This window comes from Emys orbicularis, chromosome 6, assembly GCF_028017835.1.
Source record: "Emys orbicularis isolate rEmyOrb1 chromosome 6, rEmyOrb1.hap1, whole genome shotgun sequence".
NCBI classification, from domain to species: domain Eukaryota; kingdom Metazoa; phylum Chordata; order Testudines; family Emydidae; genus Emys; species Emys orbicularis.
Window position 1 is genome coordinate 30,419,582 of NC_088688.1, and position 27,486 is coordinate 30,447,067.

General features: G+C 37.5%; 1 protein-coding gene across 1 annotated transcript in view; it reads right to left on the reverse strand.

Moving 5' to 3' along the window:
• Positions 1-19,619: 19,619 nt before the first annotated feature.
• FGF10 (fibroblast growth factor 10) overlaps positions 19,620-27,486 on the reverse strand; it is an 85,971-nt gene continuing 78,104 nt past the window's right edge. The window contains exons 2-3 of the mRNA XM_065406786.1: positions 23,222-23,325; positions 19,620-19,817 (exon numbers count right to left, since the gene is read on the reverse strand). Of these exons, the coding sequence (XP_065262858.1) occupies positions 19,620-19,817; positions 23,222-23,325 (302 nt within the window). The remainder of the gene's footprint in view (positions 19,818-23,221; positions 23,326-27,486) is intronic.

The following is a 27,486-nucleotide window of genomic DNA, read 5'->3' on the forward strand; positions in this document are numbered from 1 at the left end:
ACCTTTATTCTGTCTTGATGTGATCATTCTTCCAAAATAGCTATCATAATGTTAGCTTAGAAAAGGGAAAAGCTTTTTCTTCTGTGGATTTTCCAAAGTGTGCACAGCTATACAAATGTGAAGGAAAGGAGGAGGGTGAGAATTGTATCTCATTCAATTCTACCTAGGTGGCAAGAAATCTGTTATGTATTTCATGCTCAATAATAAAAAAAAGGAAACCTCACAAGATTTCTATGTATTGCAAGAGGACTGCCATCTGTGCTCTATTTAATTAGGGCAGCCCTAGTTATTCAGTGCAGTATTAAACGTGATCTGGCTCAAGTTAAGAAAATTCTCCTTATTTACATAGAGTGCAACAATGTTACCAGTGAAATGTTAACAACATGGAGAATCTGGGAGGGACTGAAACAAAGACAACATAAATAATTGAAACCAAATAGGCACTTGCTTCTAGGGATGGGAGAAATGGTTTGGACAAAATAAGAACTCCTTCCCAACCTAAGGCTTTGCCCAAAACTTGAAAGAAATCGTCTTGTGTTTTTTGTTTTGTTTTTTGTTTTTTGGGTGATTCAGCTAGGGTGATTTAACTCCTTCTCCACATGCTTCTGCACTTCTGCATTCTAGTCCAGGCTTAAGACAGGAATACCGTTATACTTCAAGAAAGGCTATTTTTGTGATATAAGTTATGTAATTGTTATGCAAAGTTTCATGCAGAGACCACAGTGCATCAATGCACTGGTTCCTTAGTAGCTTCTGGGTGAAGTTTAGGTTCTGGTTTAGATCTATTAAACTAATTTAGGTCCTGGTTATGTTAGAAACTACCTCTTTCTCCCAGTGATACTGTAGCAATCAGGTCTCTGATCTCCAATATATTCTTGGAATGTGTCGGGGAGAACGTCTTATTTTAGAAAGTGGAGAAAGGTAACTGTGAGTGGTGTGGGGGGAAGGTATTTTAGACTTGATTCTAATTGGTTGTGAATCTGAAAATGGAAGGTAATATGGGTGAAAATGATCATGAAATGATATATTTCATTATTCTAAGGAACAGGAGTGAGAACAGCAGAATAAGGAATAATAGACTTCACCAAAGCAGACTTTAACAAATTCAGAGAACTATTAGGTAAGGTAAGGTCCTGTGGAAAGAAAAATCAAGAGAAAAAAGAGCTCAGGAATGCTGGGCATTTCTCAAAAGCCCAACTGCAAACTATCTTAATGTGAAGGAAAGATAGGAAGAATGGTAAGAGACCAATATAACTGCATCAGGAGCTCTTTAATGACCTGAAAATCAAAAAGGAATCCTGTAATAAAAAGTGGGAACATGGACAACTAATTAAGGATGAGAACAAAGGAATAGTGCAAGTATACAAGGAAAAATTCAGAAAGGCTAAGGTACAAAATGAGTTACACCTAGCAAAGGACATAAAAGGTAATAATAATAAGGTCTGTAAATACATGAGGAGCAAAAGAAAGACAAAGGAAAGTGTAGGTCCACTACTTAGCCGGGCAGGAGAGCTAAGGAGGATACCAAGAAGGTTGAGTGTTTAATGTCTATTTTGTGTCAGTCATCACTAAAAAGGTTAATAGTGACAAGATGTTTAACCCAATTAATATTAACAACTAGGGTGAAGGAACACGCGCCAAAATAGGGAAACAACTGGCTAAAGAATATTTAGATAAGTTAGATATGTTCAAGTCAGCAGTGCCTGATGAAAAACATCTTAGGGTACTTGAGGAACCATTTGAAGCAATCTTGGCAACTGTTAGTGATTAACTTCAAGAATCCATGGAGATGGATGAGATCCCAGAGGACAGGAGAAGGGCAACATAATCCTTATAATTACAAAGGGGAACAAAGAGGACCTGGGGAATTACAGAACATTAAGTCTAACTTTGATACCTGGATAGATACTGGAACAAATCAATTTGTAAGCACCTAAAGGATAATAGGATAATAAGAAATAGTCAACATGGATTTGTCAAGAACATATCATGTCAAACTAACCTTATTTCTTCTTGACAGGGTTACTGTCCTAGTGGATGGGGGAAACATAGACATGATATATCTTCACTTTAGTTAGGCTTTTGGGATAGTCTGACACCACATTCTCATAAGTAAACTAGGGAAATATGGTCTAATATTTCCAAAGGGGTCCAAACCTCCATTTGAAATTTTTATGGGTCCACAAATGAAAAAAGTTTGAAAACCACTGGTCTAAATTAAATTACTATAGGGTAGGTGCACAACTAGTTGAAAAAACTGTACTCAAAGAGCAGTAATCAATGGTTTGCTGTCAAACTTGGAGCCTGTACCTAGTGGGGTGTTACTGAGGTCTGTCCTGGATCTGGTACTATTCAATATTTTCCTTAATGACTTGGATAATGGAGTGGAGAGTACTTATAGAAGTTGCAGATGACACCAAATTGGGAGAGGTTGCAAGCATTTTGGAAGATAGGATTAAAATTTAAAATGACCTTGATACATTGGAGAATTCGTCTGAAATCAACAAGATGAAATTCAATAAAGTGCAAAGAACTACACATAGGGAGGAAAAATCAAATGCACATGTACAAAATTGGGAATAATTGGCTAGGCAGTAGTACTGCTGAAAAATATCTGGGGGTTATAGTAGATCAATAGTATGATGCATTTGCAAAAAAAAAGACAAATATTCTGTGTGGTATTAATAGGTTGTCCTGTGTAAGACACAGAAGTGTTGTATATAAGACATTGTCCTGCTCTGCTTGGCTCTGGTAAGTCCATGACGGGAGAACTGTATCCCATTCTGGGCGTCACACATTTGGAAAAATGTGGACAAATTGGAAAGAGTCCAGAGGAGAGCAACAGAAATGATAAAAGGTTTAGAAAACCCAACCTGTGAGGAAAGATTAAAAAAAATGGGCACGTTTAGTCCTGAGGAAAAAACCCAAGGGGGGACCTGATAACAGGCTTCAGATATGTTAACAGCTGTTATAAAGGGGATCAAGATCAATTGTTCTTCATGTGCACTGAAGTAATGGGCTTAATCTGCAGCTAGGAATATTTAGGTTAGATATTAGGAAAAAACTTTTTATCTGTAAAAATAGGTTAGTTAAGTACTGGAATTGGTTACAAAGAGAGGTTGTGGAATCCCTGTCACAGGAGGTTTTAAAGAACAGGTTAAACAAATACTTGTTAGGCATGGTCTAAATATACTTGGTTCTGCCTCAGTGTGAGGGGCTGGACTAGATGAACACTTAAAGTCCATTCTAGCCCTACCTTTCTATGAGTCCATGGTCAATAGCATCTTCTTGTTTAAAAGGGAGAGAACTGGTGGCAATGCATTTTCCAGGAAAGGTCCTTGACTCTGGAACTCACTTTCTCCCCCTCTATTTTGGTCTGAGAGAGCATAGATTTATTTTTCATTGGCACATTGTAAGGTTCATCTTATGCTTTTCTGGGAGGAGTAGCTTGAGGATTTGGTCTGACCAATTACTGGGTATTGTGATGAGTTTGTTCTTTATTGCTAAATGGTATATTCATGATATTGATTATTTATGTTATGCTTTGTTATATTTTTAAACATTTGTACAAACACCTAGGATTTGAATAATACTTTTGGAATAAATCAGAATAAATGCATAAATCTTTCAACTATTCCAAAATCATGTGAGTTCACTTTGGAAGAAAATGTTAAACATATTTCAGAAACACTACAACAATTGTGAAGTATTGCTGAAATCCCTTAGGCTTGTATAGTTAGTCTTTAGGAAGTCTGGACTGAACAATATTTCAGCAATATTACCAATGCTATGTTATCTGTGGTCATACATAAGTTTGGTGTTATTTCCCTACAAGCTAAGAAAAGGTCATTTTTGGACTGAACTGAATGATGTTTCTTGGAGAATGATAGGTTCCAAGTCATTAAGGAGTCATCAGAAATTAAAAGATTTCTCATCTTCCTCTTGATGATAAAGGGTCTTGGTTATTATATATTGGCTGCCTGTGTCATGTCTGGACATGACTATCTTCTAAGAGGGTGAACTTTGTTAGCAAGCATATTATTTGTAAAGTGAAAAAGAATAAAACAATGGACTCAGCTCTCTATTTAGACCTACACATCCAGGCTGTGTAAAAGCTTTTCCTACATAACATTTCAAAGACTCAGCCTTTCCTGTCTGTCCAGACTGCCAGTGCCTTCATAATTTTGTGCTTTGACCTACTGTAACCTTTTCCTCTCTTGCCTTGAGACCAGCCACATTGAGCCCCTCCTTAAAACTATCCAGAACACTGAGGTTAGGATTACGCTTGTGGCTCAGATCCTATTACCCCATCTTTGCATCCCTCCACTGGCTCTCCCTCCTCAACCGCACCTATATGTTGTTAAAGCTTTTTACCATGTTGCTCTATCCTATCTGTCCTATATATCTAAGATACTAGCTTACTCCAATTATGCCAGCTCTGATTATCAGCTGCTCATTTAAGCACCTCCATGCTTTTTCCCATACAGCCCAGTCTGCGTGGGAAAAAAATTCCCAATCAAAAATGTTTAAGTCACCACTTTATCCTCTTTTAAATCCCTCCATAAAACCTTCCTCTGCTATGATGCCACAGCTCACCACTATCTGGCACAGATTGGGCAAGCAGAGACATTTTCTTTTATGCTAAACTCTGTTCATTTCATTTATAACCTTATCCCTCACTCCTCATTCTGTTGTCTGTCTTGTCCACCTGTTGCATCCTGTCTGACATATATATTGTAATCTCAATGGGGCAAGGGCTTTTTTCACTTGTTACTTGTCTGTATGGTGCCTAACACGATGGAACCCTTATCCTTGATAGTGCCATTATCTGAGACTAAGCGCTATCTTCTGCTACTACAACTACTAACTAACAGAAGACCAGAGTAAAAGGAAATGTAATGTACTTTAAGGCACAAGTAGGAGTAATAGAGATTTATAAGAACTGTTAACTTTAGAGTTGGCAATATCTTTCATGCAAGACAATGCTAGCTTTTCCTATCTAAGTCATATAAAAAGAAACAGCAGGATGTGACATTTATGCTTCCATTCTGTGATAAAACCCTGGAAATAACGTAACAACGTTGATAGGAAATTTCAAGTAGGAGTTGTGTGTGCAAATTAATATATATATATGCAAAATGTTAAAGTTGACTTCATTTAAGAAAGTGGGTTGTTAAAATATTCAAGGTAACATTTGTAGCCAACATACCGATGCATTGTATGGATAGACAATAATTAATCAGCAGAATAAAATGTGGTATCCATGGGTCCTGCTATTGTGTCTCCATTTAAACCTGTTTCCTGAACCTTTGGCTTGTTGAGAATCTCAGCAATAATTGAATGGGCATAAAAATAAACTGCCCTTTCTCCTCTGTTAGTGGGTCTTTCAGGTCAGGGTTGATACATGTTGGCAGTGTGGTATAGGGGAAACTTGTGTTGTCTCTGTTTTGTGGCTCAATAGAAGACTTTACTATCCAAGGTCACTTTATCACCCTTATCAAGCATTGCACTCACTTTTAAAATGAACAAAACAAAAATAAGATATGAGCACAAGAGCTTATTAAGCTGCCATCAGATCAAAGACTAGCTTTAATTGGAGTAAACTGATTTACTGGATAATTCATAATGTTGTTAGTAATAGTAGTTGAAATGAGTAAAGATTCTTGGATTGAATCCACTAGTCATCAGACACTAGGGGATAACACATTTTTGAGGGGGAGTAGGTTACTTGAGAAGTTTATTTGTTGTGACATTATCCATTTGAGGTCTCCTGAAGAAGATAACAACTATCCACGGAAATTATCTGTTGTTTTTCGTGCAAGCTACTAAATGTCACAAGGAGGTGGATATTGACCTTTCCATGTCATAACTGACTGGGTCATTCTTGTTTCCTGCAATCAGTGTGCAATAGTAGCTTGAATCAGACACAGATTTCATCTCCCTTATGTAGTTCACTGAAGTTTCCCAGCAGGGAATGTATTGTACTGAAAAATCTGCACTTAGGCAGTGTCTTCTGTTTTAAGCTGGTTCAACTTCTTTTGGTTACTGAATTTTTAACCACTTATGTTTCCTTTCTGTCCTGCATGAATTTGTATACCGAATTCTTGGGGACTGGAGGGATTAGGGGATTTGTAATAGGATATGGGTGCACTGCCTCTATAGGTTCCTGGTTTGAATTTGATCCCAGTTGGTACTGATTAAAACTTATTAGTACAATTGACTGTATAGTATTTTATATAGAATAAGTTGGTGGTCTCAGTCTAGTTCCCAATGGACAGGTATCCAAATCACCACCAGCAGCCTTGACTGGCAGTCTCAACAGATGCCCAAGACTAAATGGGACTGGAAACTGAACTAGCCTCTCACGCCTAATGTTTGTACCTCTAGGTCAGCTGAGGTACGTGAGCAAGGAAGAGTACAGAAAAGCTGCTACCTGCAATTTACATGTTCTGTGGCTAATGGGTAGATTTCAGTTTCCAGGATTGTCATTCCAGGTTCATGTTTCAAGAATTCATTTCATGATTTACGAAAACGGACCTAATTCTTCTGAAGTTCAACTTGGTGAATTCATATAAATGTTTTCGGTCAAAAATAATGTTATTGTTTGCAAAAAGATTTAGAACATGTTGGATTAGTGTGTCATATCCCCCTGTAGAGTCTGGTGCAAATAAAGAATAAGAGGCTATTAGTGTGAGCTAATACATTTACGTCTTTAGCTCAAATGAGAGGCCTAAGCTTCTGATACTGATGGTCCCAGGTTCTATTTCCTGGGAGTTGAAGAGCTGATAGAGAAAAAATGTCACTTTTATTGAACTTTGCTTGACATTTTGTTTTTGTTTATTAAAGGGTCATACATGTTGTATACTATGTTGTTGCAGCCATGTTGGTCTCGGGATATTAGAGGACAAGGTGGGTGAGGTAATAACAATCTTGAAAGCGTTTCTCTTTCTCCTACAGAATACGGTCCTATAAAAGCTATTACTTTACTCTCTCTCATTGTTGTATATGGCATATAGGGCCTATAGATACGCCCTGTGGTTATGAGTCCAGGGGTAATAATGCTTTTCCTTTCTTAAAGGAAACATATATTGTCCCTTCAGTTCTCTAGAAGATTGCTCTTTTAAAAGGTGAGATGCTATGCCAGAAACAACATTTTTATATTTGTGGCAACTAGTGAGAGCCAAAGCTGGAATTTTCATGAAAGACTATGAGAGTTAGGGGCTCAGCTACCAAAGAAATTCCCCAAGACTCTTTGAAAATTCCAGCCTGAGATAGGAAAGAAGAGCAGGCTGCCCAATTCTGAACTGATTGTGAGGACTAATGTGGACGTATTTGAAAGCAGGAAGACAGAATGTAATGAAAGAAACAGACACATTACTGCAGTGCCGGAGAAAGAAGGAACAATGTGGTTAACAAGGCAATGATCATGGAAGTACTTGAAGAATTCCATGCAGACTGTGCAATTGGCTATAAGAGGGTGCTAGTTTGTCAAACAAAGTGAACTCAAGATGGAGAAAGATGAATGGGCCTCAGGAGCATGAAAAATGTCAGGACAGCAGGGAGAGCTGGAGAGATTTACCTTAGATAGCAGAAACTTTGAGAACTGGAATGGTTCAATGGGATACTGTGTGTGGCAGATGTCAGAGAGTCAGGTTTTGAAGAAAACTGGCAAATATGAGTCACACTGCATAGGCATGGAAAAATTTTGTTTCAGTGGCAATAAAAAAGAGCACAAATTCTTTCATGGCCCACCTTCCATAGCATGAGATTTTTCAGCGACATATGATTGCAGGCTTTGTAGCATCCAATCTCATTGCGTGCTCTTTTTACATGTGAAATTTAATCCGCATTACTAAAAGTGGGACCTGGAGTTAGTAATCTAAACATATATTCCATTTCAAATGTAATAATAGAGGACTGTGCTAGATAATGCTGTTTGAGCTTCCACACAAGAAGTTCAGGGGAAAATATAGCAAGAGTAATGGAAAGAAACACACAGACAAGTGTCAATAGCTACTTTCAAAGGCCAATTGCTGTTTGTTTTCAGCTCTGAATAAAGAGTTTACTTCATTCCCCTTCACTCTCTGAACCCTCTCTCACGCAATAAATCATAAATAGTGATAATTATACGTTGTACTTTACACTTCACCTTTCATCTGAGAATGTCAAAGCATTTCAGGAACAATTAGTTAACTAGATGAATTCATTAAATTTCACACATCCTTGCCAGATAGAGGATATTGTACCCAGGGTGAATGGAGGCATCTCTCTATCTCTTCACATCTACACCTGGATTCTTTTATGAACGCTCAGTCCATGCTTACTGAATACTCTATTCAGTACATTTTAATAAGCTACATCAACTGACCCTGAGGGAGAGGCTGCCACCTCTGCTGTTGTGATGGCGGGTCTCTAACGTCACTAGAACATTCGCTAGCAAAAGAAAACTTCCTTAGAACAGCATAATTCCAGTACTGGCTACCAGTTGAGAAAAGCAGTCAGGATCTTGCACAACAGCAAAAGCCTCATGTCCTTCCCTCCGTCTGCCTTACATGAACCACTAAAAGGAGAAGCTGAGGTGTAACATGGGTGTCTGATACTAAATAACCCCTAGCAAATCTTGTGGTTGTAACAACAGTATAATTGTCATTACAATCCAAATGTAGGCTTTGATCCTGCAAACACTTCTGCACACGTTTAACTTTAAGCATGTGAGTAGTCCCATTGGAACCCATGGGTTCTAAAGACTTTGGTTCATATAAACCATGTTTTGCTTGTCAATAGCATCCTATATGGAACTATAATGCTGACTTTTATATGTTGGTGGCACCATGCTGCCACTTGATGCAGCCATCAGCCAAACAAAAAGCACAAGCTAGGAAAGGCATGTCGTAAATAAATTCAGAGTTGTCATTAATCTCAGTACACCCTTTTATTTCCCCATTCTGGTCTAAATTGTTCCATCAGGAAAATTTACATGTGATTCCCTCAAATATTAGCAAACCACTTGACTACAGCAAGACTACAGAGTTGATTCCAAATCCTCCTCTGCCTGGCAGGTGGGACAGACCATTATGGATCTAACTGTGGGTGGGCTTTGTTCAGGTCTGCATTGTCTCAGTACAAGTTAAGATAACAATATTCAACCAGTAGCTAGTGTCATGCAATAATAGTAATACATAGTACTTTTCAAGTATAGAAATCACGGTGCTACTAAAGGTGGATAAGCATAGAATCATAGGACTGGAAGGGATCTCGAGAGGTCTTCTAGTCCAGTCCCTGCACTCAGGCAGGACTAAGTATTGTCTAGATCATCCCTGACAGGTGTTTGTCTAACCTGCTCTTAAAAATCTTCAATGATGAAGATTCCACAGTCTCTCTAGGCAATTTATTCCAGTGCTTAACCACCCTGATAGTTAGGAAGTTTTTCCTAAGGAACAACCTCAACCACCCTTGCTGCAATTTAAGCCCATTGCTTCTTGTCCTAGCCTCAGAGGTTGAGAACAATTTTTCTCCCTCCTCCTTGTAACAACCTTTTAAATACTTGAAAACTGTTATCATGTCCTCTCTCAGTCTTCTCTTCTCCAGACTAAACAAACCCATTTTTTTCAATTTTCCCTCATAGGTCATGTTTTCTAGACCTGTTGTTGCTCTTCTCTGGACTTTCTCAAATTTGTCCACATCTTTCCTGAAATGTGTCACCCAGAACTGGATACAATACTGCAGTTGAGGCCTAGTTGGAAGAATTACTTCTTGTGTCTTGCTTACAAAACTCCTGCTAATGCATCCCAGAATGATGTTTGCTTTTTTTGCAACAATGTTACATTGTTGACTCATATTTAGCTTGTGATCCACTATGACCCCCAGATACCTTTCCACAGTGGAGTACTTTGTATTTGTCCTTATTGAATTTCATCCTATTTACTTCAGACCATTTCTCCAGTTTGTCCAGATCATTTTGAGTTTTAATCCTATCCTCCAAAGCACTTGTAACCCCTTCTAACTTGCTATCGTCTGCAAACTTCATAAGTGTACTCCCTATGCCATTATCTAAATCACTGATGAAGATATTGAACAGAACTGGACCCAAACCTGATCCCTGCAGGACCCCTCTTGATATGTCCTTCCAGCATGACTGTGAACCACTGATAACTACTCTCTGGGAACGGTTTTCTAACCAGTTATACACCCAGTTATTCACTTATACTAGCTCCATCTAGGGTTGGATTTCCCTAGGTTGTTTATGAGAAGGTCATATGAGACCATATCAAAAGCCTTACTAAAGATATACCACAGATATACCACATCTACCACTTCCCTCCTCTCCACAAGGCTTGATGCCTTGTCAAAGAAAGCTATCAGGTTGGCTTGACATGATTTGTTCTTGACTAATCCATGCTACCTGTTACTTATCACCTTATTAACTTCTAGGTGTCTGCAAATTGATTGCTTAATTATTTGCTCCATTATCTTTCTGGATACTGAAGTTAAGCTGACTGGTCTGTAATTCCCCAGGTTGTCCTTATTTCCCTTTTTATAGATGGGCACTATATTTGCACTTTTCCAGATCTCTGGAATCTCATCTGTCTTCCATGACTTTTCGAAGATAATCGCTAGGGCTCAGATAACTCTTTAGTCAGTTCCTTGAGAATTCTAGGATATATTTCATCTGGCCCTGGTGACTAAACGATATCTAACTTGTCTAAATAATTTTTAACTTATTCTTTCCCTATTTTTGCATCTGATCCTACCTCATTTTCACTGACATTCACTATGTTAGATATCCAAGTGCAACTAAACTTTTTGGGGAAAACTGAAACAAAAAAGTCGTTTAGCACTTCTGCCACTTTCACATTTTCTGTTATTGTTTTTCCCCCTCATTGAGTAACAGGCCTACCCTGTCCTTGGTCTTCCTCTTGCTTGTAATGTACTTATACAATGTTTTCTTATTACCCTTTATGTTTCTAGCTAGTTTAATCTGGTTTTGTGCCTCGGCCTTTCTAATTTTGTCCCTACATATTTGTGTTATTTGTTTATATTCATCCTTTGTAATTTGACCTAGTTTCCACTTTTTGTAGGACTCTTTTTTGAGTTTCAGATAATTGAAGATCTCCTGGTTAAGCCAGGGTGGGCAACACTATCTCTGTTTTACAAATAGGAGGAAACTGAAGTTCCAAGATGTTAAGATCCAAATTTTCAAAACTGGCCACTAATTTGGGGTACCTCTGCCTCTCATATATCTTGACTTTAGTAAGGCTCATTGAAGTCAATAAGAGAGTTTCCATTGACTTCAGTGAGCATTGGATGAGGTCTATGGATGATTGATGTTCAGACATGCTGGAATCGATAGAGCTGTGGGTGATCAGCAACTTTGAAAATCAGGCCACAATTGTCTAAACTTGAACACCAAAAATGCAGGGCCAAAATTTCAAAAGTAGCCTAAATGATGTCCAAGGTCACATGACTTGTGCCATTGGCAGAGCTGACAAAAATATACAGGACTCTCAACTCCCATTCTGGTGCCTTGTACCCTGGACCAACCTTTATATATTTTGTATATTTACATCTACAAAAGAAAAAAAAATAAAAATACCAGGCAATCAACACAAAAGAAATTTATGAATATAAAGACTAGTGTAAAGGTAAATTGAAAACTACATTTTCAAAGTAGTGCTGAAGAATAATGCACTTGGTAGAGAGGTCAAAAAATTATAAAATATTTTCATATTTTTTCCTCTCATAAATTCAAAATTTTCATGAACAGTGCCACTGAAATTTCCACACTGGCTGCTCTAAAAACTGCACAGAAAAACTTGTCAATTTTCCAGGGTTTTTTAATCAAAATTTGAAATTTTGACAACTTTTTATAGCAATGTTGAATTTCCAAAACCTTTCAACAAGCCACAATGGCTAGATTTATGTGTGTGTTCTTGTTTCAAGATTCCACTGCTCTTACTCCATCCTTTCCTCTAACTGAGCATATGCAGATTAGTATTCTCAAGAGGCTAATAATATTTGTACACATTTATGTGTGTGCGGGAAGACCAAGGTCACAGCATTTAATTTGATTATCTGGAATGTATTATTCCAGTTGCAATTTGAAAAAAAAGTCAAATTTTATGCAAAGGTCAACAATTATGTAACTTTTTCTGAACTCTGTCAAAGCTTATTTAAGAAATAAGGTTTAAAAAAAAGCTGCAAGATTGCAGCAGTTTGTAGTTTGTAACATACACGTCAGCAAAGTGGAAATAATATGACACATCAAATATATGTTTGTAATAGCTCAGTGTGCAAATTAGCTGGATATTGTTAAGCTAGTGGCTAGATGGATCAAAGAGAACATGTTTTGGGATTTATCATATTTCTTTCCATTCACTGATATACATGCCTCTTAATACTATAGAATTCAGATCCAGATTTGGATCTGAATTTTGCCTTTGCTCCAAATTTGGAGATGTTCAGCGCTGGGGTTTTGGTTTGTCCTATTATAAAGAAAAGTGTCAGCTGTAAAATTCATATCAAGTTCTAATTGCCCCTTCCTCCTAAAAGTTCAAAGTGTTTTGGGTCTGGGACTTTGGTTCAATCCCATATCTAGTCACAGAGTTAGTCACATCAGGAGTAAGTGTGCAGGTCTATTCCATAATTTAGGTTTAATGCTTTTTAATGTGGTCTAGTAGTTCACAGAGCAGGTGTGAATATTTCAGTGATTTTTGATAGGTCTTTTCATCTTTGTTTTTAAGTACCTCCATGCTGAGAGGTGAGTTGTAGAACACATCTTAGGTCTCATGTGAGCAACTCCTATTACTTTTCCATCTAATTTAGTATGTAACATAAAGGTGCAGGAATGCTTCCTCGGCAAACTATTATATACTCTCTTAGGATATACCTTCCAAGGATTTTAATCAACTTGATACTCTTATAATAGCTAATACTTATTTTGTGACATTAACATTATTTAAGCAATATAGTTTTATAGATACATGTGTGATGTTGCACTCCATATTCTTTTTGGAAATATGCTTATAATATGGATATGACATAACTGAGATATACTTTGTGCAAGATGGGTCTTCTAAGGTATCATTGGAAAGGATATAATTTACTGAATGTGATTATCCAATTGGTATGCATGTACCATTTCTGTATCTAAAGTTAGGAATATGGACTATGTAACAATTATAACTGGGTGTATATTGGGAAGACACCCACCAGACAACAGGCCATCAGATTTGATGGGCCACAAGGAAGGAACAACAAGACCATGAAGATACGAATCTCTCTCCCTCCTGGGAGGCATCCGTCTGGGGATGTAACTGTGACATAATAGGTCAGGTGGTCTTGGCACCTGATACTGAACATTACCTGGGACTCCTTGTAACTTTCCACTGGAAGGAAAGGGGTGTGTGTGTCAAGTTTTGAAAACAAAGGATTCCTGCCTTATGTAAATCCCTATTTAAGGGTGGGGAGGAAGGCAAACGGGACTCCTCCGCTCCATGGCCTGTCTGCCCAAGAAGAAAGACTACAAAAGCCACCTGAAGGGGAAGGTGGGAGGGGGGAGGGAGGAGGAGTCCAGACTGAGACAGGGGTCCAGTCTGAAAAGAAATATAATTAGAACTCTGAACCACAGAAACTTTGCAACCTGCCTAAAATAACATTTAGGATGAGAAATTACATTTTGTAACCTGTTTCTTAAGTATATTGAGCTTTACTTGCATATTTTGTTTTATTTGCTCAATAATCTGCTTTGTTCTGTCTATCTCTTATATTCACTGAAAATTCAGTAGTTAATAAACTTATTTCTTATTTATAATATAACCCAGTTTATGCAGTTTCTAACTGGGGGGCAAGAAGTGTGCACATCTCTCTTCACATTGAGGAAGAGGGTGGATTTTTATGAGCTTGTGCTGTGCCGATTTTTCTTTACAGCACAAGACAGTATTATTTTGGGTTTAAGCTCCCAAAAAGAGGTGTGCTCATGAGCACTGGGGGAGTCCTCTCACACAGAGCTGACTTCAGTCTATGTTTGCAGTGGGGTGTGGCCCTACCTATGTGTGTGTGCTGCAAGAGACCAGAGAGCCTAATTCAGCAAAGCAGGGAGAGGAAACCCAGGCTGATTGAGCAGTGGAGGCTCAGTGAAATACCAGTATATCTGGTGGCATCCCAGAAGGTGGTCCAACCCGTCACAGCATGATCACTTAACCGCATAGTATCTCGACATCACTGGAAGCTGTTGAAGTCCAGTTAATCCACCTGAAGGTCTTCTCACGTTGCTTTTCACCATTATGAGACAGTAGAATCTGTGTTAGTAGTGTGGTGAGATAAAAATATATCTTTTTGGCCAAACCATATCCCCTTTTGAAGATAGGTCAAAGCCAGTTTAGGCACATTGTGCAGGCTGTGGAAATTTGTGGTATGGAAGTATCTTGAAAATCTGCATTTCTGCATTGTCATGGATATAAATTGTCTTATCAGCAGTTTATCTTACATCCACCACATGGATCTCATGGAAGAATATATAGTCCATTCAGAGTTTATTCCTCTTCCTCCTTTCATGTAATACTAGTTATGGTGATTACTGATAAATACAGTTGTTCATTTGGCCTTACTTCAGACCATCTTTGGGAGGGGTGAAAAATAAATCTGAATACTAAACATTCAACTCCCATGTTTGAGGAGCATGGTTAGTAACCTGGTAATCCTTGAGCATTTTTGTGATACTTGCCGATATTCTCCAGCCACTAGCTGTATGTTTAGCTTTGGCTTCTCCTAAACTTAAAAGTTACAAATATTTGATGGAGAATATCTATATTGGCAATAAATTAAGTCTGAGTGGAAATTAACAGACTGATTGCTCAACTTGCACTGGAAATGTTCCTCTTTCCTGAAAAAAATCATTTTGTATAAAAGTTGAATAGTTTTTAAAAGGTTTCTCTTCCATACAAATGTATAGCATGTTGGATCTACTTCATGTAATGTGTAATGCTGGCATTAATTTTGTCTTCAGAGAAAGACCCTCTGTGCAGATTGCCAACAGGCAAAAGGACTACTGAAGTGATGGCTAAATGACTTCGAAATTAGTAAAATGGTGAATTAGCCATCTAAAATTTATATAAGATCATTAAAACCAAGTAGAATGATTCAGACCATAAAATAGTATGTCTGCAGCTGAGGTCATGGGCTATGTTGCACAAATTCATATGTTCAGTTTACAACAGTAATGAAGAACTTAGAATGTTTTGATTCTTCATGTACTAGTTTATCCCAAGAGAATCCTAGATTCTAAGATCTAATATGAACACAAGCTCTTCTATTTCCTTGCAACATGTTGTCTATGGTAATACATGCCATGTACCCTATACATTTAGGTATCTGATGTACTTTCCTTTAGGTACTGCGACATTGATATCCTAATAGTTTCACACTGAACCAAATGGCCAAACCTGTGCATTTTTATTTCACCAGCATATCAGTTTATTCATCACATGCAATATATTTCTCATGTGAAAGCAATGTGCAATTTCCATAAAAATACTGATGAGGAACTTCTGCAGTCCCATTTCCTTCTTATTAATTATATTATAGTAGCCTGTAGAAGCCCCAATCAGGGATCTGGGCACCAATGTACTAAGTGCTGTACTAACAAGTAGCAAATGATAGTCCCTGACCCCCAAATGACAGTCCCAAAGAGCTTCCATGATGTTAAATACTAGGTTCAAACATCTCTTGGGTGGATATATGCAAATATAAAACCATAATTTCCTGGAATAAAAAACAATGAATTTTTCATGTTGAACCTCTTGGCCATAATGTGATACAAAACAGGTAGCTTCTTGTATATATTTAATGTTGTCATTGTCAAATGCTTTGAAATGGTTTCCATGAAGCAGTCTCCTTGACCACATTACAATTCCAGCGGAAAAATGTTTGTGCATGCGTGTGTGTGTGTGTGCTCTGCGTTGCTCTTTTCCTTCTAAAATTTAATAAGAAATTAGCAGTGGGGGAATAATCCCAGACAGTTAATTTAAGAAAGCTAAATAATGACACCTGGTACTTTAAGATATGGGGTACCCTCACCTCTGATTGACTTCTGAAACAGGTCCTAAATTTGCTGTGATTCATTTAATATAGACTTTTGCCTACATAACTGACATGAAGTTGGAGTCTACTTCCATGTACAAATGTTTTTGCACTACTGCATCTTACTAACCTTACTTGAACTTTAAAAGCTTTAGAGTCTTGGATGAAGACTACAAAATGTAGAGTATTTTTCTTTATCTAACATTTACTTATAAATGTGAGTTCATGCTCTTTCTCCTAAAGCCCTTCATTCTTTCATCAAACATGCTTGTTTTATATTCATTGCTTTTTTCCACTGTATAAACTAGGTGGACCTAGACACTTACAGCAAGAATCTAAAGCATTTGGTTGTTATTAGAGTGATGATAGCTGACTCACACATGCAAAAAATTAAAGAAACCTTACAAATGTTCAAGTGATTTTTGTTTTGTTTTGTTTTGCGGCTATGGAGCACCAAACCACATCCTGTAGTATACATGGACCTTTTCCATTTTTTGTTTTTATTATGCAGTATCATTTAAGGCTAATAAAACAATCAAGGACAATATTTTTATTCTCTATTCCCAGCATTTTATTATTTTTTATTTAAATATAACATACTGTACATTGTTGATCAGCCTTTAAAAAAACAAAAACAAAAAACCCACCCTCTTTAACTTGATCAGGAGATCCCTCTTATGATAAAAGGAACTATAATACTCTGGGAAGAGTGTCTGCAGCACAATTCTACCACAGTAAATACCAGAGCATGCCTATAGTGCAGGCCATCATTTTCCTTCAAGAATTTTTTATTTTTGTTAACCATCAGGAACCAACCATTCGTTCCACAGAATGGCTCCTGTCCCCATCTCTTCTCACTTCAGAAAAGTGATATTTTCTTTTCTTGGCCTCTGTGAGCAGCGATATGTTTTGCTAGAAGCTGTTTTAGTGTTTTGAAATCCTGTAATTATGAATGTTTACATATACACTCCCCTAAGTCATGTAAATGGCTCTGTGAAATGAGAACCTAGTTTGTACCATAGATGTTGTTAAAGTGGTTATCCAATACTATATGTGCTCAACCAAACATTTAATTTTTGTTGTGGGTGGTCCATTATACATTGTCATATGCAATTATTACTTTAAAAATTTAAATAAGAAAACCTCCCTCTTAATATGACAAGTTTTGCTATTCAGTCTCAATTACAAATTTAATTTTAACATCTGAAATTCTACTGTAGGTCGATTTTTTTAAAAATCTCATTCATCAACAAATAGGTTGGAAACCAAATACCATGAAATGCAATGTTAGCTACAAGCCAAAATGCTCTGCCTCAAATGCCCTTTTTTGTTATAAAACAGCCAACTTTTTTTGAGGAACAGGAAATACAATCTGACCGTCTCTATGTTTTACATGTTATGGGAAAGCTGCTCCTGCTGCTTTTCTTTTTTTTTTTAATACACAGCTAATACTTAAATAACGATTAACATTGGAAGTGCTGGTTAAGCATTGACTCAAATAAGTTATAGAAGATCACAATAACACCAGCCTTTCTACAGGTAAAACTTTAGTTAAAAAAAAAAAAAAAAAAAAAGACACATTTAGCAAAACTCTCCTTTGTATCAAAATACAGTTTCCAAACAATAAAAATAAAACCAACTTTTTCCCAACAATACTGAAGATAGAACTGCACATCAATATAATCTCATAGTTATCACTTAAAGTATTTAGAAAAAATATTATTATGCTACTTTTTTTTCTCACTACGGACACTGCAGAGAGGTTTATGCATTTATTTAATGGAATACAATGTGAAGACAGTGGTACATGTTGGCTGATGTACTGTTTTCTATTCATCTGCTCTAACAAAATGAATCTCAATACGGTTATATTGATGAGCTATCCATAGCTCTCTAAATTTACAGAAATAAGTAAAGCAAAAAACAAACCTTATATTCTTTTAGGTTGACCAGACTTCATAATAGGCTTAAACTCATTTGCTCAAATTAAGCCGTGGGAATAGTAACATTTCATAAAAAGTGCCTGATGATGTGTTTTTTGAGCATTCATTTATTGTGATGGATATGAAAGATATTCTAACTAGGGACACGGATGCTGTTCTTTAGCTGGCTCTCATAATGTTATATGCATTTGAAAGTAGTCTCTGATAAATGCATGATCATGAATATCCTATGGTCTTTATTCAGGAAATGATCCCAATATATGTCTGCGACTCTTCAAGCTGTTAATGAGGACAATTTGGTTGAATTATGCAGGTTAACTGAATAAGGACTGCAGGACTGTGCTCTTTTTGGACTCACTTTTCGGGAGCCAAATTCTGCTCTCAGGTGCTTCCAGCTCCACAGGATAATTCTGCTTGTATTTAAATGCATTCTCATTAAATGAGATTAAATGCAATCTCATTAAAATCAATGGGCATGAGCCACATTTAGGGATTTTTTTCAAAGACCACTAAAGGCAATGAAAAGATTCCCATTAACTGCAATTAATTTTGGATCAGACCCCTAAGTAAGACTATACATTAGTCCCAAATACAAATCAATGGGATCTGAATTACATACACATACACATCCCAAACACGAATACACCTGAGTACAGATTTGGCCCTCTCCATCCATTTCATACAAGCAACAAAACCCTCCTGACAATGTATTTCTTGAAGTTTGTTCTTGAGTGATGGCAGGTAGGATTCACAAACATAAACACATCCAATATGTGTGATAAATCTGAGCACTGCTTCAGGTCCTTTTGCTTAAGTGCAAAACAGTTTAGAAGAAAACAGATTGGACATATTCACTGCAATGGTGACTTGTCAGTTTCCTGTTCTCAGGCAGTCAGTAAGGTTTTGAAAGTTTACTCTATCACCCCTGTGAGAAAAGCTGAAAAAAGGGGGGAAAATAAGGAAGCAACTGAGGAAATCATTTAAAACCAAAAAAAGATATTTAACATCCTATTAAATAAATAACTTAGAGAGAAATAAAAAGGAATGAAGTTAGAATACACAGGCAAACCATACTATTCATTTTGTTAGAACAGTTTAACTCTAATATGCTTATATTTCTTAATCCTATCCATTCTTCCATGAGGCTACTCCAGAAATTTCTTTATTTGTGCATATGACCCAAGTGCTTCCAGTAAATGCTTGCGTGTTTAACTGTTCATTGGATCATTAGGCTTGAATGAGCAATGAAGGTCTTTGATATGAGTTAGTATTCCATAAATAACTTTCCCCGAAGATCATTCAACAGATTGTCTCACGTCCTGCAAGTTCTATCACAGAGATAAAAAAACATTATTCACACTGGGAATAGTTCCCATCCCATTTGATCCAGCTTGTATCTTGATTATAAGATATGACACAGAACTAATTAAAAGTCCTTCATGTGCCAGCAATGAGCACAAAACCTTCAAAGGCTTCCCCCCCTTTTCAAACAAGCAGACGTCTGCACTGTTTCTTTGCCTTTACTCTTCAAGAGGATTACCAAGTATACTTGACAAAAGAGCCTTTGGTTCAACTGCATCAATAAAACAGTTCCTTCATCTATGACATTACTACCATTGGAAGAAAGTGGGCTGAGGTGTTTTTCCTCCTTGTTTTCTGTCCTCTCTTTGTAGCTCCTCTTCCATTCAAGGCCACAAACATTTGTCTTCCATTGTGCTTCCAATTTAAGGATGCGTATGTGTTGTATCCATTTTCTTCTATTCTTTCCTTCAATTTACAATCGCTGTTAAACTCTTTCTGTAAAAAGAGAAAAATGAACCGGCCAGTTCAGAATGTAAAGACTTTTTAACAGTGTTGAGGATAAAATAATATCGTATACAATAATATCCTGAAGAATTTCAAAGTGCTTTACAAGTTTTCTACATAATCTAGATGATTATTATAAAATTATACAGTTTGCTTATTGAAATATTTAACTGCATGCACATTATAACATGTCAGTTATGCTACAAAATAAAAATGTAACCGATTGGGCAATAAATAATTATATATAGTAATAAGAGTATATAATTCACCCACTAGTGACATGCAGCCACCTCTGGGACGGAACATGGCAGCAATACTACATCAGTTTCTTAGTTATAAGGTTTCTCTGTGTAGCAGTCATGGACTCATTCACCATGTTGCACTTCTAAGCAAATGCAATCTTTGAAGTGTCTTGATCCAGGTTATTGGTAGCACATGTTAAATGAATCTATAAACTGTAAATTTTAAACTGTAAAGGCTCATTTAAACTAAAGTCCATTCATACCACTGTGGCATTGAAAAGGAGACGTTAAGTGGGTGCAAATCACTCTGGCAGTGTAAATGGATCTTAAAGTGGGTGTGAGGCCCCTTTAACATGCCAGAATGGTATAAAGGGCCTTACCATAAATAAGGATCAGGACCTGAAAGACTTCAGTGCCTGGCCCAATATCCATATTGTAAGAATGTTCACAGTGAACCTAACAAATTCTGCATACACACTTCCAAGGATGAATGGTTTCCATTTTTCAAGAAAATTGGTATCAGTTTGCTAGGAGAGGATGTAAAACATAAAAGGCAAGTATGTTGTCATGGGAGGCTAATTGTTTCCGTAATATTTACCATACACAGATCTGCTTTTCAGGAGTGATGACAAGAATGTCTTTAATAAACAAATAGCTTCCATATTGAAAAAAAGGAAGCCATTTCAATAAAGCCACTTAAATACAAATTGGAAGTCTTTTGCAAGTAGGTCATTTGAAACCCTGCACATTGAAATGTGCAGTAAGACACAAAGCAGTATGTATTTCTGTAATTCCTACACTGCAGAAAGGAAGTTCTTATTTACAGGGAAGCCCACAAGAACCCTACAATGGAACATGTAAACATTGATAACCTGCCTACCTACCTACATATGGTAATTCTAAGGCACCTAGTCAAATGCCAAGACTAAAATTAAGAAGAAAGAATATGCTGAAATAATAAAGTGTTATTTATGGTACAAATAAGATTATTTTGAGATGCTTTAGACATTTTATTTCTGATGAATGTTGTTAGATACTTTGAGCATTTACAATGTAAAAACCAGCCACAAATATATAGCAGGAACATTTATATAGCAGATAGTTTAAGTGAGTCTTTAAAATAATTACATGGTTTCCAAGACATTTGAAGATACATAGAGGCAATATATGACAACTACTTTTTATACAATTCATATAAATCTTCATGACTTATTCCTGTAGATTTCCATTTTAAAAACCGATCAAGAGTTCATTATACTTAGATACAACTAAGAACTTTCAAACCCTGGCTTAATCTTTCACCTCTCCTCAGGCCTTTTCTACCCTTGAAGGGCTACAGCTGCATCGCTGCAGTACTTTAATGTACACACTACCTATGCCGACAGGAAGGGTTGTTCCATCAGTGTAAGTCATCCATCTTTCCGAGAGGTGGTAGCTAGGTTGATGGAAGAACTCTTCTGTAGACCTAGCGCTGTCTACACCAGGGGTTAGGTAGGCTTTACTACACTGCTCAAAGGATATGGATTCTTCACAGCCATGAACGCTGTAAGGATGATGGGTCAACCTAACTTTTTAGTGAAGACCAGGCCTCAGTTATAAAGTACAGAAAACATACTTTTGTTTTCTTCGCACAGTTGACTGAATCAGTCTCACTCAATTTGACTTTCAAAATGCTCTGAGTCGCAGAATTAGTCCATTAGCAGAGTTATGTAAGCTTGGAAAAACATCTCCAGGGGATACACTCTCTCTTTCCCAAAATAGCTCTTTATATTCACCACATTTAGAAACCTAAAGACTGCTTGGATTTGCTTTAATATTCCATCATTTGCTTCAATGGAGAAAAAAAGGCAAGTGGCCATTAACTTAAGCAACAGCTCTAAGCCACACTAATTCTCCTTCTGTCTGGTCAGTCCTGAATCCGATAAATAAATCAAATTAAAGAGCCCCGCCCCTTTGCCTGCTCATACTAGCTGTAAAATACCAATCAAAAAGGCTGGCAAATATTTCTGATAAAAATAAAAATAACTCATTTGACTCCTTTTTCCCAGATGCAGAATTCTATTCTGATCCAAATTTTCATCCTAATTCACAGATGATAAAAAAGATTTACTGGCATAAATTTGGCCATCAGACCCATTAGTGAATTATGCAGGCCATTCTAAACAAATACCAGTGTCATGCTCTACCTGCAAGTTTATATATGGTCACTAGCCAATCAGGTCAAGATCATGTGGCCACTCAGGGAGCCGGCTGAGGAATCCTAGAAGATAGCCTACCCAAGTCTGAATTCCAAAGTAAGTCAAAGAGTTGGTGCAGTCGGATGCCCAGTGCTGCTTCCTGGGGACCCACTGGGCCTGGGTTCAAAACTGGAATTTGAGACCAGGGTCCTGACATGTACACTATAGATATATGTAGTATGTGTGTAAACTAGAGTTTAGTTCACCCATTCATGGGGTTATATTACGTGTATCTGTGAAAATGATTGGTGATAATTCATATATTACCTATAAAAGATAGAATATGTGTTTGTAAGTACAGGTTTATCCAACTCTGATTAACCAAAGTTTGATTATGTTCCTGAGGATGTGATTATCCCCCTCTCTACTGTATTCTTGTGCGATAATCAGTGTTGCCCCTTTAAAGCTGGTGAATCTGAAAAGCTGACCAGTATGCTGTCCAGTGCACTCTAGAGTTGGGAACCTAATGTACAGCCTTTAAATGCCTTCCCAGCTGCTGCTCCATCATCTGAAACCCCTGTTTATGAGGTTTCAGATGCTTCCCCCAAAATTATTGACAAACAGGATTGTACTGTAGACATGAAAGAATAAAATACCTTTAAATTTTTATTTTTTTTTAGATTCTCCCCAAAGTGTCTGCAGTTTTCATGCTGTGTTGGCTGCTACTTAGTGGAAGACCTGACCGGACCAGACACCAGAACAGGCCATTTCAATGACGAATGCCAGCAGCCACTGCCAAACTTTAGCCTAATGAACAAACCATGGTGAGCTGGTTTATGAGAGCCTGAAATTTTGATGAAGAACTCCTTGAAGCTCTAATTACTAGAAAATTACAGATAACTGAGCTAGTCAGTGGGGGGGGAACTATGGTTATGACTCCTGCAGTCCATTTTGAAAACAAAAGCAACATACTTACAGAGCCATAGACTTTTCCTTTCTTGTTCATGGCTAAATAATAGTTGCTGTTAATCGATTTAACAGCCACAACTCCAATTTCCACAGATGTTATCTCCAATATGCCTAAAATACAAAAATGAAATAAAATAAATCAATAAATGAGAGGCTCAGCTCAAAGACTTTTAATCATTTCATTAAAGAAAGTGATCTGCCTGTTATAGAAAAAAGAGATCAAATTTAAAATGAATCCCTTCAAATCATGCTAAAATCCAGTATATATTCAGAACCAACCAACCAACAAGCTTTAGTAACATTCCTCTCCAAATCACTACAAGAGAATATACAAACATTGTTTCAATTATCATGTTTCCTTTGCTAACCCTGCATTTAAAACCCCCATAAAATAGTTAAACAGTTCCACTCTTAGCATAGATTTCACTAAAAGTTATCAGAAGAGACATCTGAACCACAGCATTAAATTAAATCTATAGCATATGTCAATAGAATGTCAGATTTGCCCCAATCTTCAAAAACAGTGGTAAACTATTTATTCCTTGTAGGACATTTAGATAAACTAAATCTCTCAGCTGCATTGAGCTGATAAATTCATTTTTGGCAAGTGTGTTGACATTCTGGGATATAGTAAGACTAACCTTGACGTCCACATTATCTTGGGATGGCAGAGAAACACTCTGCTCTGTTTGTAATAAATGTGATTAGCATTTTTTTTGTTCAAGAAGAAAGCTTTCTGGGATACTGAATGGCTCAAAGGACCAGTAATGGGATACAGAGTCTTTTATCTTTAGGTTATTTTAATCCATATTGGGTTGTGAGTGTGACAAGTCACTGCCCCATGTGTGATGTTGGTGGTTCCTGTTAATATTAGGCAAGTCTCAATATCAACAAAACCACTACAAAAATGTCATCCTGCAGTGTCAGTAGCAGGCCAGTGGGTATGAAGATGGAGCTAAAACTGACCGTGTCCACATTGGGATTAATATCTTGTTTAGGAGCCATATTTAAATTCAGGTTAAATCTAGCTCATGTTAAACTGGTTTTAACATGCTAAAATAGTGGCCTGCCTATACTAGTGCTCATCAAGTTGATACAACCAGAAAAACTGCATGAGTGGTAGCAATGGTTGGAAATTTTAGGAATAACAAATCCTAGGCCTTCTGCACTGGCCAAGCAACCTTAGGAACAAATTTAGTTGCAACCAGGTTTCAGCAAGTTTTCTACAGTGATGAGCTGCCAACATTTGAAGCAACGGGAACCCACAACAATTTCCCTCCAAGCTTGTGATAAACCTTGTGTCCAAGAGGTGCAAGTGTTCTCAGAAATAAGGGGTGGGGTGCTGGGGAATCCATTTGTTTTCCCAGTCACCTAAAAATTCCATATTATAATCACAACTAGGGAAGAAACCATAACTAGGCATTCACTGCATTAGCTGGAAATGTTTATTTTTTGTCCTTAAAAACCATATTGAGTACAGTAAGGCTATAGAATCTAATTTACCTCAGTCTGAAGTGGGGCTTGGGGTGGAGACCTTATGTGAAGAGCATCCTTTCCTGGGCCTTTCTTTGATAATTGTGCTACATACAGGGAAAAGCCCATTGTGAGTGGGGTACATTGGTAGGGTGATACTAGGAAGCTTGCAGTATTTGGTCTGTAGTAAAGGAATTCTGCCTCTAGCATGGAGGGCTTGTAGGAGGAAATCTGTTGTTTGGGCCATGCATATTAAAAGCATTGTGAATCTATGTATGAAAGAACTATCAGGTAATTTTTAATGGTGAACAAGCTGGTGTGGTAGTTAACATTTATCAAAAATAAAGAAAAACATCAAATGGACCCAGTCAATATTATGGATTATTTTTTCTCACTGAAGGATAAGTGGCTTCACTGGTGCATCCAGCAGCCACAGAAGTGAGTGAGGGCTTTCCATTGACCTGTTAGGAGTTGGATTTTGTACTAACAGCCTGCCACAACTAGCCTGATCCTGCTGTTCCTGCATGATCAAAAGTCTAATTGACTTTAATAATAGCCACAAGCAGGAAATAATGGTGGAATCAGGCCCTTCCAAATTTCCTTTTTGAAAATGAAAGGCCATTTTTAAGCAGAAAGCAGAATTAGAAATTTTCCAGTTTCTCTGTCTTGTCCATGTTGAGAGTTACAAACTATCCTTTGGTCTCTGTTTTTTGTTTATTTAAATTACTCTGTTTATCAAATCTCTTATTACAAATTTGGGGTGATAATAGATATGTGTGACTCAAATCTATACCTATAATAAAATATAAATCCTGACAGGCATGAACAATTGAAGCGGTCCATATTATTGGAAACTTTGAAATAGCCCTCTTTCCTTCTGCCATAAGTCTTGTGAGTTCACATTTTCCCCTGCAATAAGATAAATCATCATGGTGCGGGATAATGTAGATTACAGAATTCTGTAATCTAAAAGAACTCCATTATGGTGAGATGAGCCTGATTATCTACTGAAATCTACATTAATCTCCCCTGAGAACCTAAACACTTATAGTGTGAGTAAACACTGAATGAAGATGCAATGAATAGTGGTGCAGGTCCACTGCTAGTGAGGAGCAGGGAAAGAGGTTTACAATAATATCCAGATCTCAACTCTCTCACCTTCAAAGGCAGGAAAAACAGTAACAGTAGGGACCCATTGGGAATCTGGAGCTTCCTGACTAGTTCCAGTCAGGAAAAGACATGGACAGTCAGATCAGTGAAAGCTTATGATATCTCAGTCAACATTAACATACACATGCTTTAGGGGATGCCTTGACTGTAAAGTCAGCTTGAGGTATAACTTGAGTGTTGCCCCCAACTGATTCCCATTCACATAGACAAATCTCTAGCTTGAATTAGGTGGTACTTTAAACTCAAACTAGCTGGCCTATCGGCTGGCTGCTGATGTTTGAGCTAGTGATGGCTACTCTGTGCTGGCAACCCAATCACTATGAGTGTTGTTTTTGGTGTGGCCACTCTCCCTCGAGCCAGGCTAATGAGAGGTGTTAACCCAAGGTCTGTTCTATACTTAAAACTTAGATTGACATGGCTGCAGCACTCACAGGTGTGAAAAATCCACACCCCTAAGTGCTATAGCTATGCAAACCTAACCCCAAATATAGATGCAGCTAAGTCAATGGAAGAATGCTTCCATCAGCCTAGCTACCATCGCTCGGGGAGGTGGAGTTCCTACAGCAATGGAAGAAACCCCTTCCACTGCTCTAGTCTGTGTCTTAACTACAGGATTGCCCTATGCCACTCTAGTGCCCATAGTGTAAACATGGCTTAACTCTATAGTGAAGATGTACCCTTTGGCAGCATAGCCAAAGGGAAATAAGGACAGGTCAGGAGTGAGGAGCTCCCAAGTTCTAATTCTAACTCTGCTACTAAGTTACAGTGGAGGCTACATTGTGTCATTTCACCTTTCCATACCCTGGATTCCCCACCTGTAAAATGGGGCAATAATACTTATTTACTAACCACAGAGGAGAGTTTGAGAATTAATTAATTAGGGCCAGATCCTCACATGACCTAAACCAGTGTAGCTCCATTGACTTAAGTGGAGTTAAGGCAATTTACACCAGCTGAGGATCTGGTCTTTAATGTTTACGCAGCTCTTTTGAGATTTATTGCCATGTTCACCTGTCACACTCATATAGCTTCAGAGTTTCTCTTTGGCTTTCCTACAAGAGCATTCTATGAAGAACAGCAGCTTTCTAGTTTCACCCCCCTGTTGGCCATTCACCTCGCTGAAAGTACTCCAGCTCAGAAACAAGCATCACTAAATGGAGGGACTGTAGATGACAACCCCTGGGTGGGGTGAATATGTGGTGCGAGCACTCCCTCTGCCAGCTGCTCCCTTTTTCTGTGTGAAAGATATGTTTTTGCTCTTTCCATGCCAGACAGTGATGGGGAGAACACAGACCATTATTTATAAGGAAATTTTAAACTGCTGTAATTCCTAGTGAGGTTCAAATAAAACCAGGTTGGATCCATTTCTAACAAAAAAAGAATCTACATTAGCATTTTAAGGGACTTTATTAATAAAGATATGTCAATATTGATTAAACAATTATATTTTGTCATATTATACTTGTAAGCCTTGCAACATGTTAAAATAAAATGTCATTCTATTGACCAATATAGTATCACTTTTCAATATAACATATTTGTGAAATTTTCAAGTGCAGTTTGAAACTGGATAGTATATTGCTCAAGTACAAAATTGGAATTGAATTAGTCAGTCCTGTTTTGCACTTG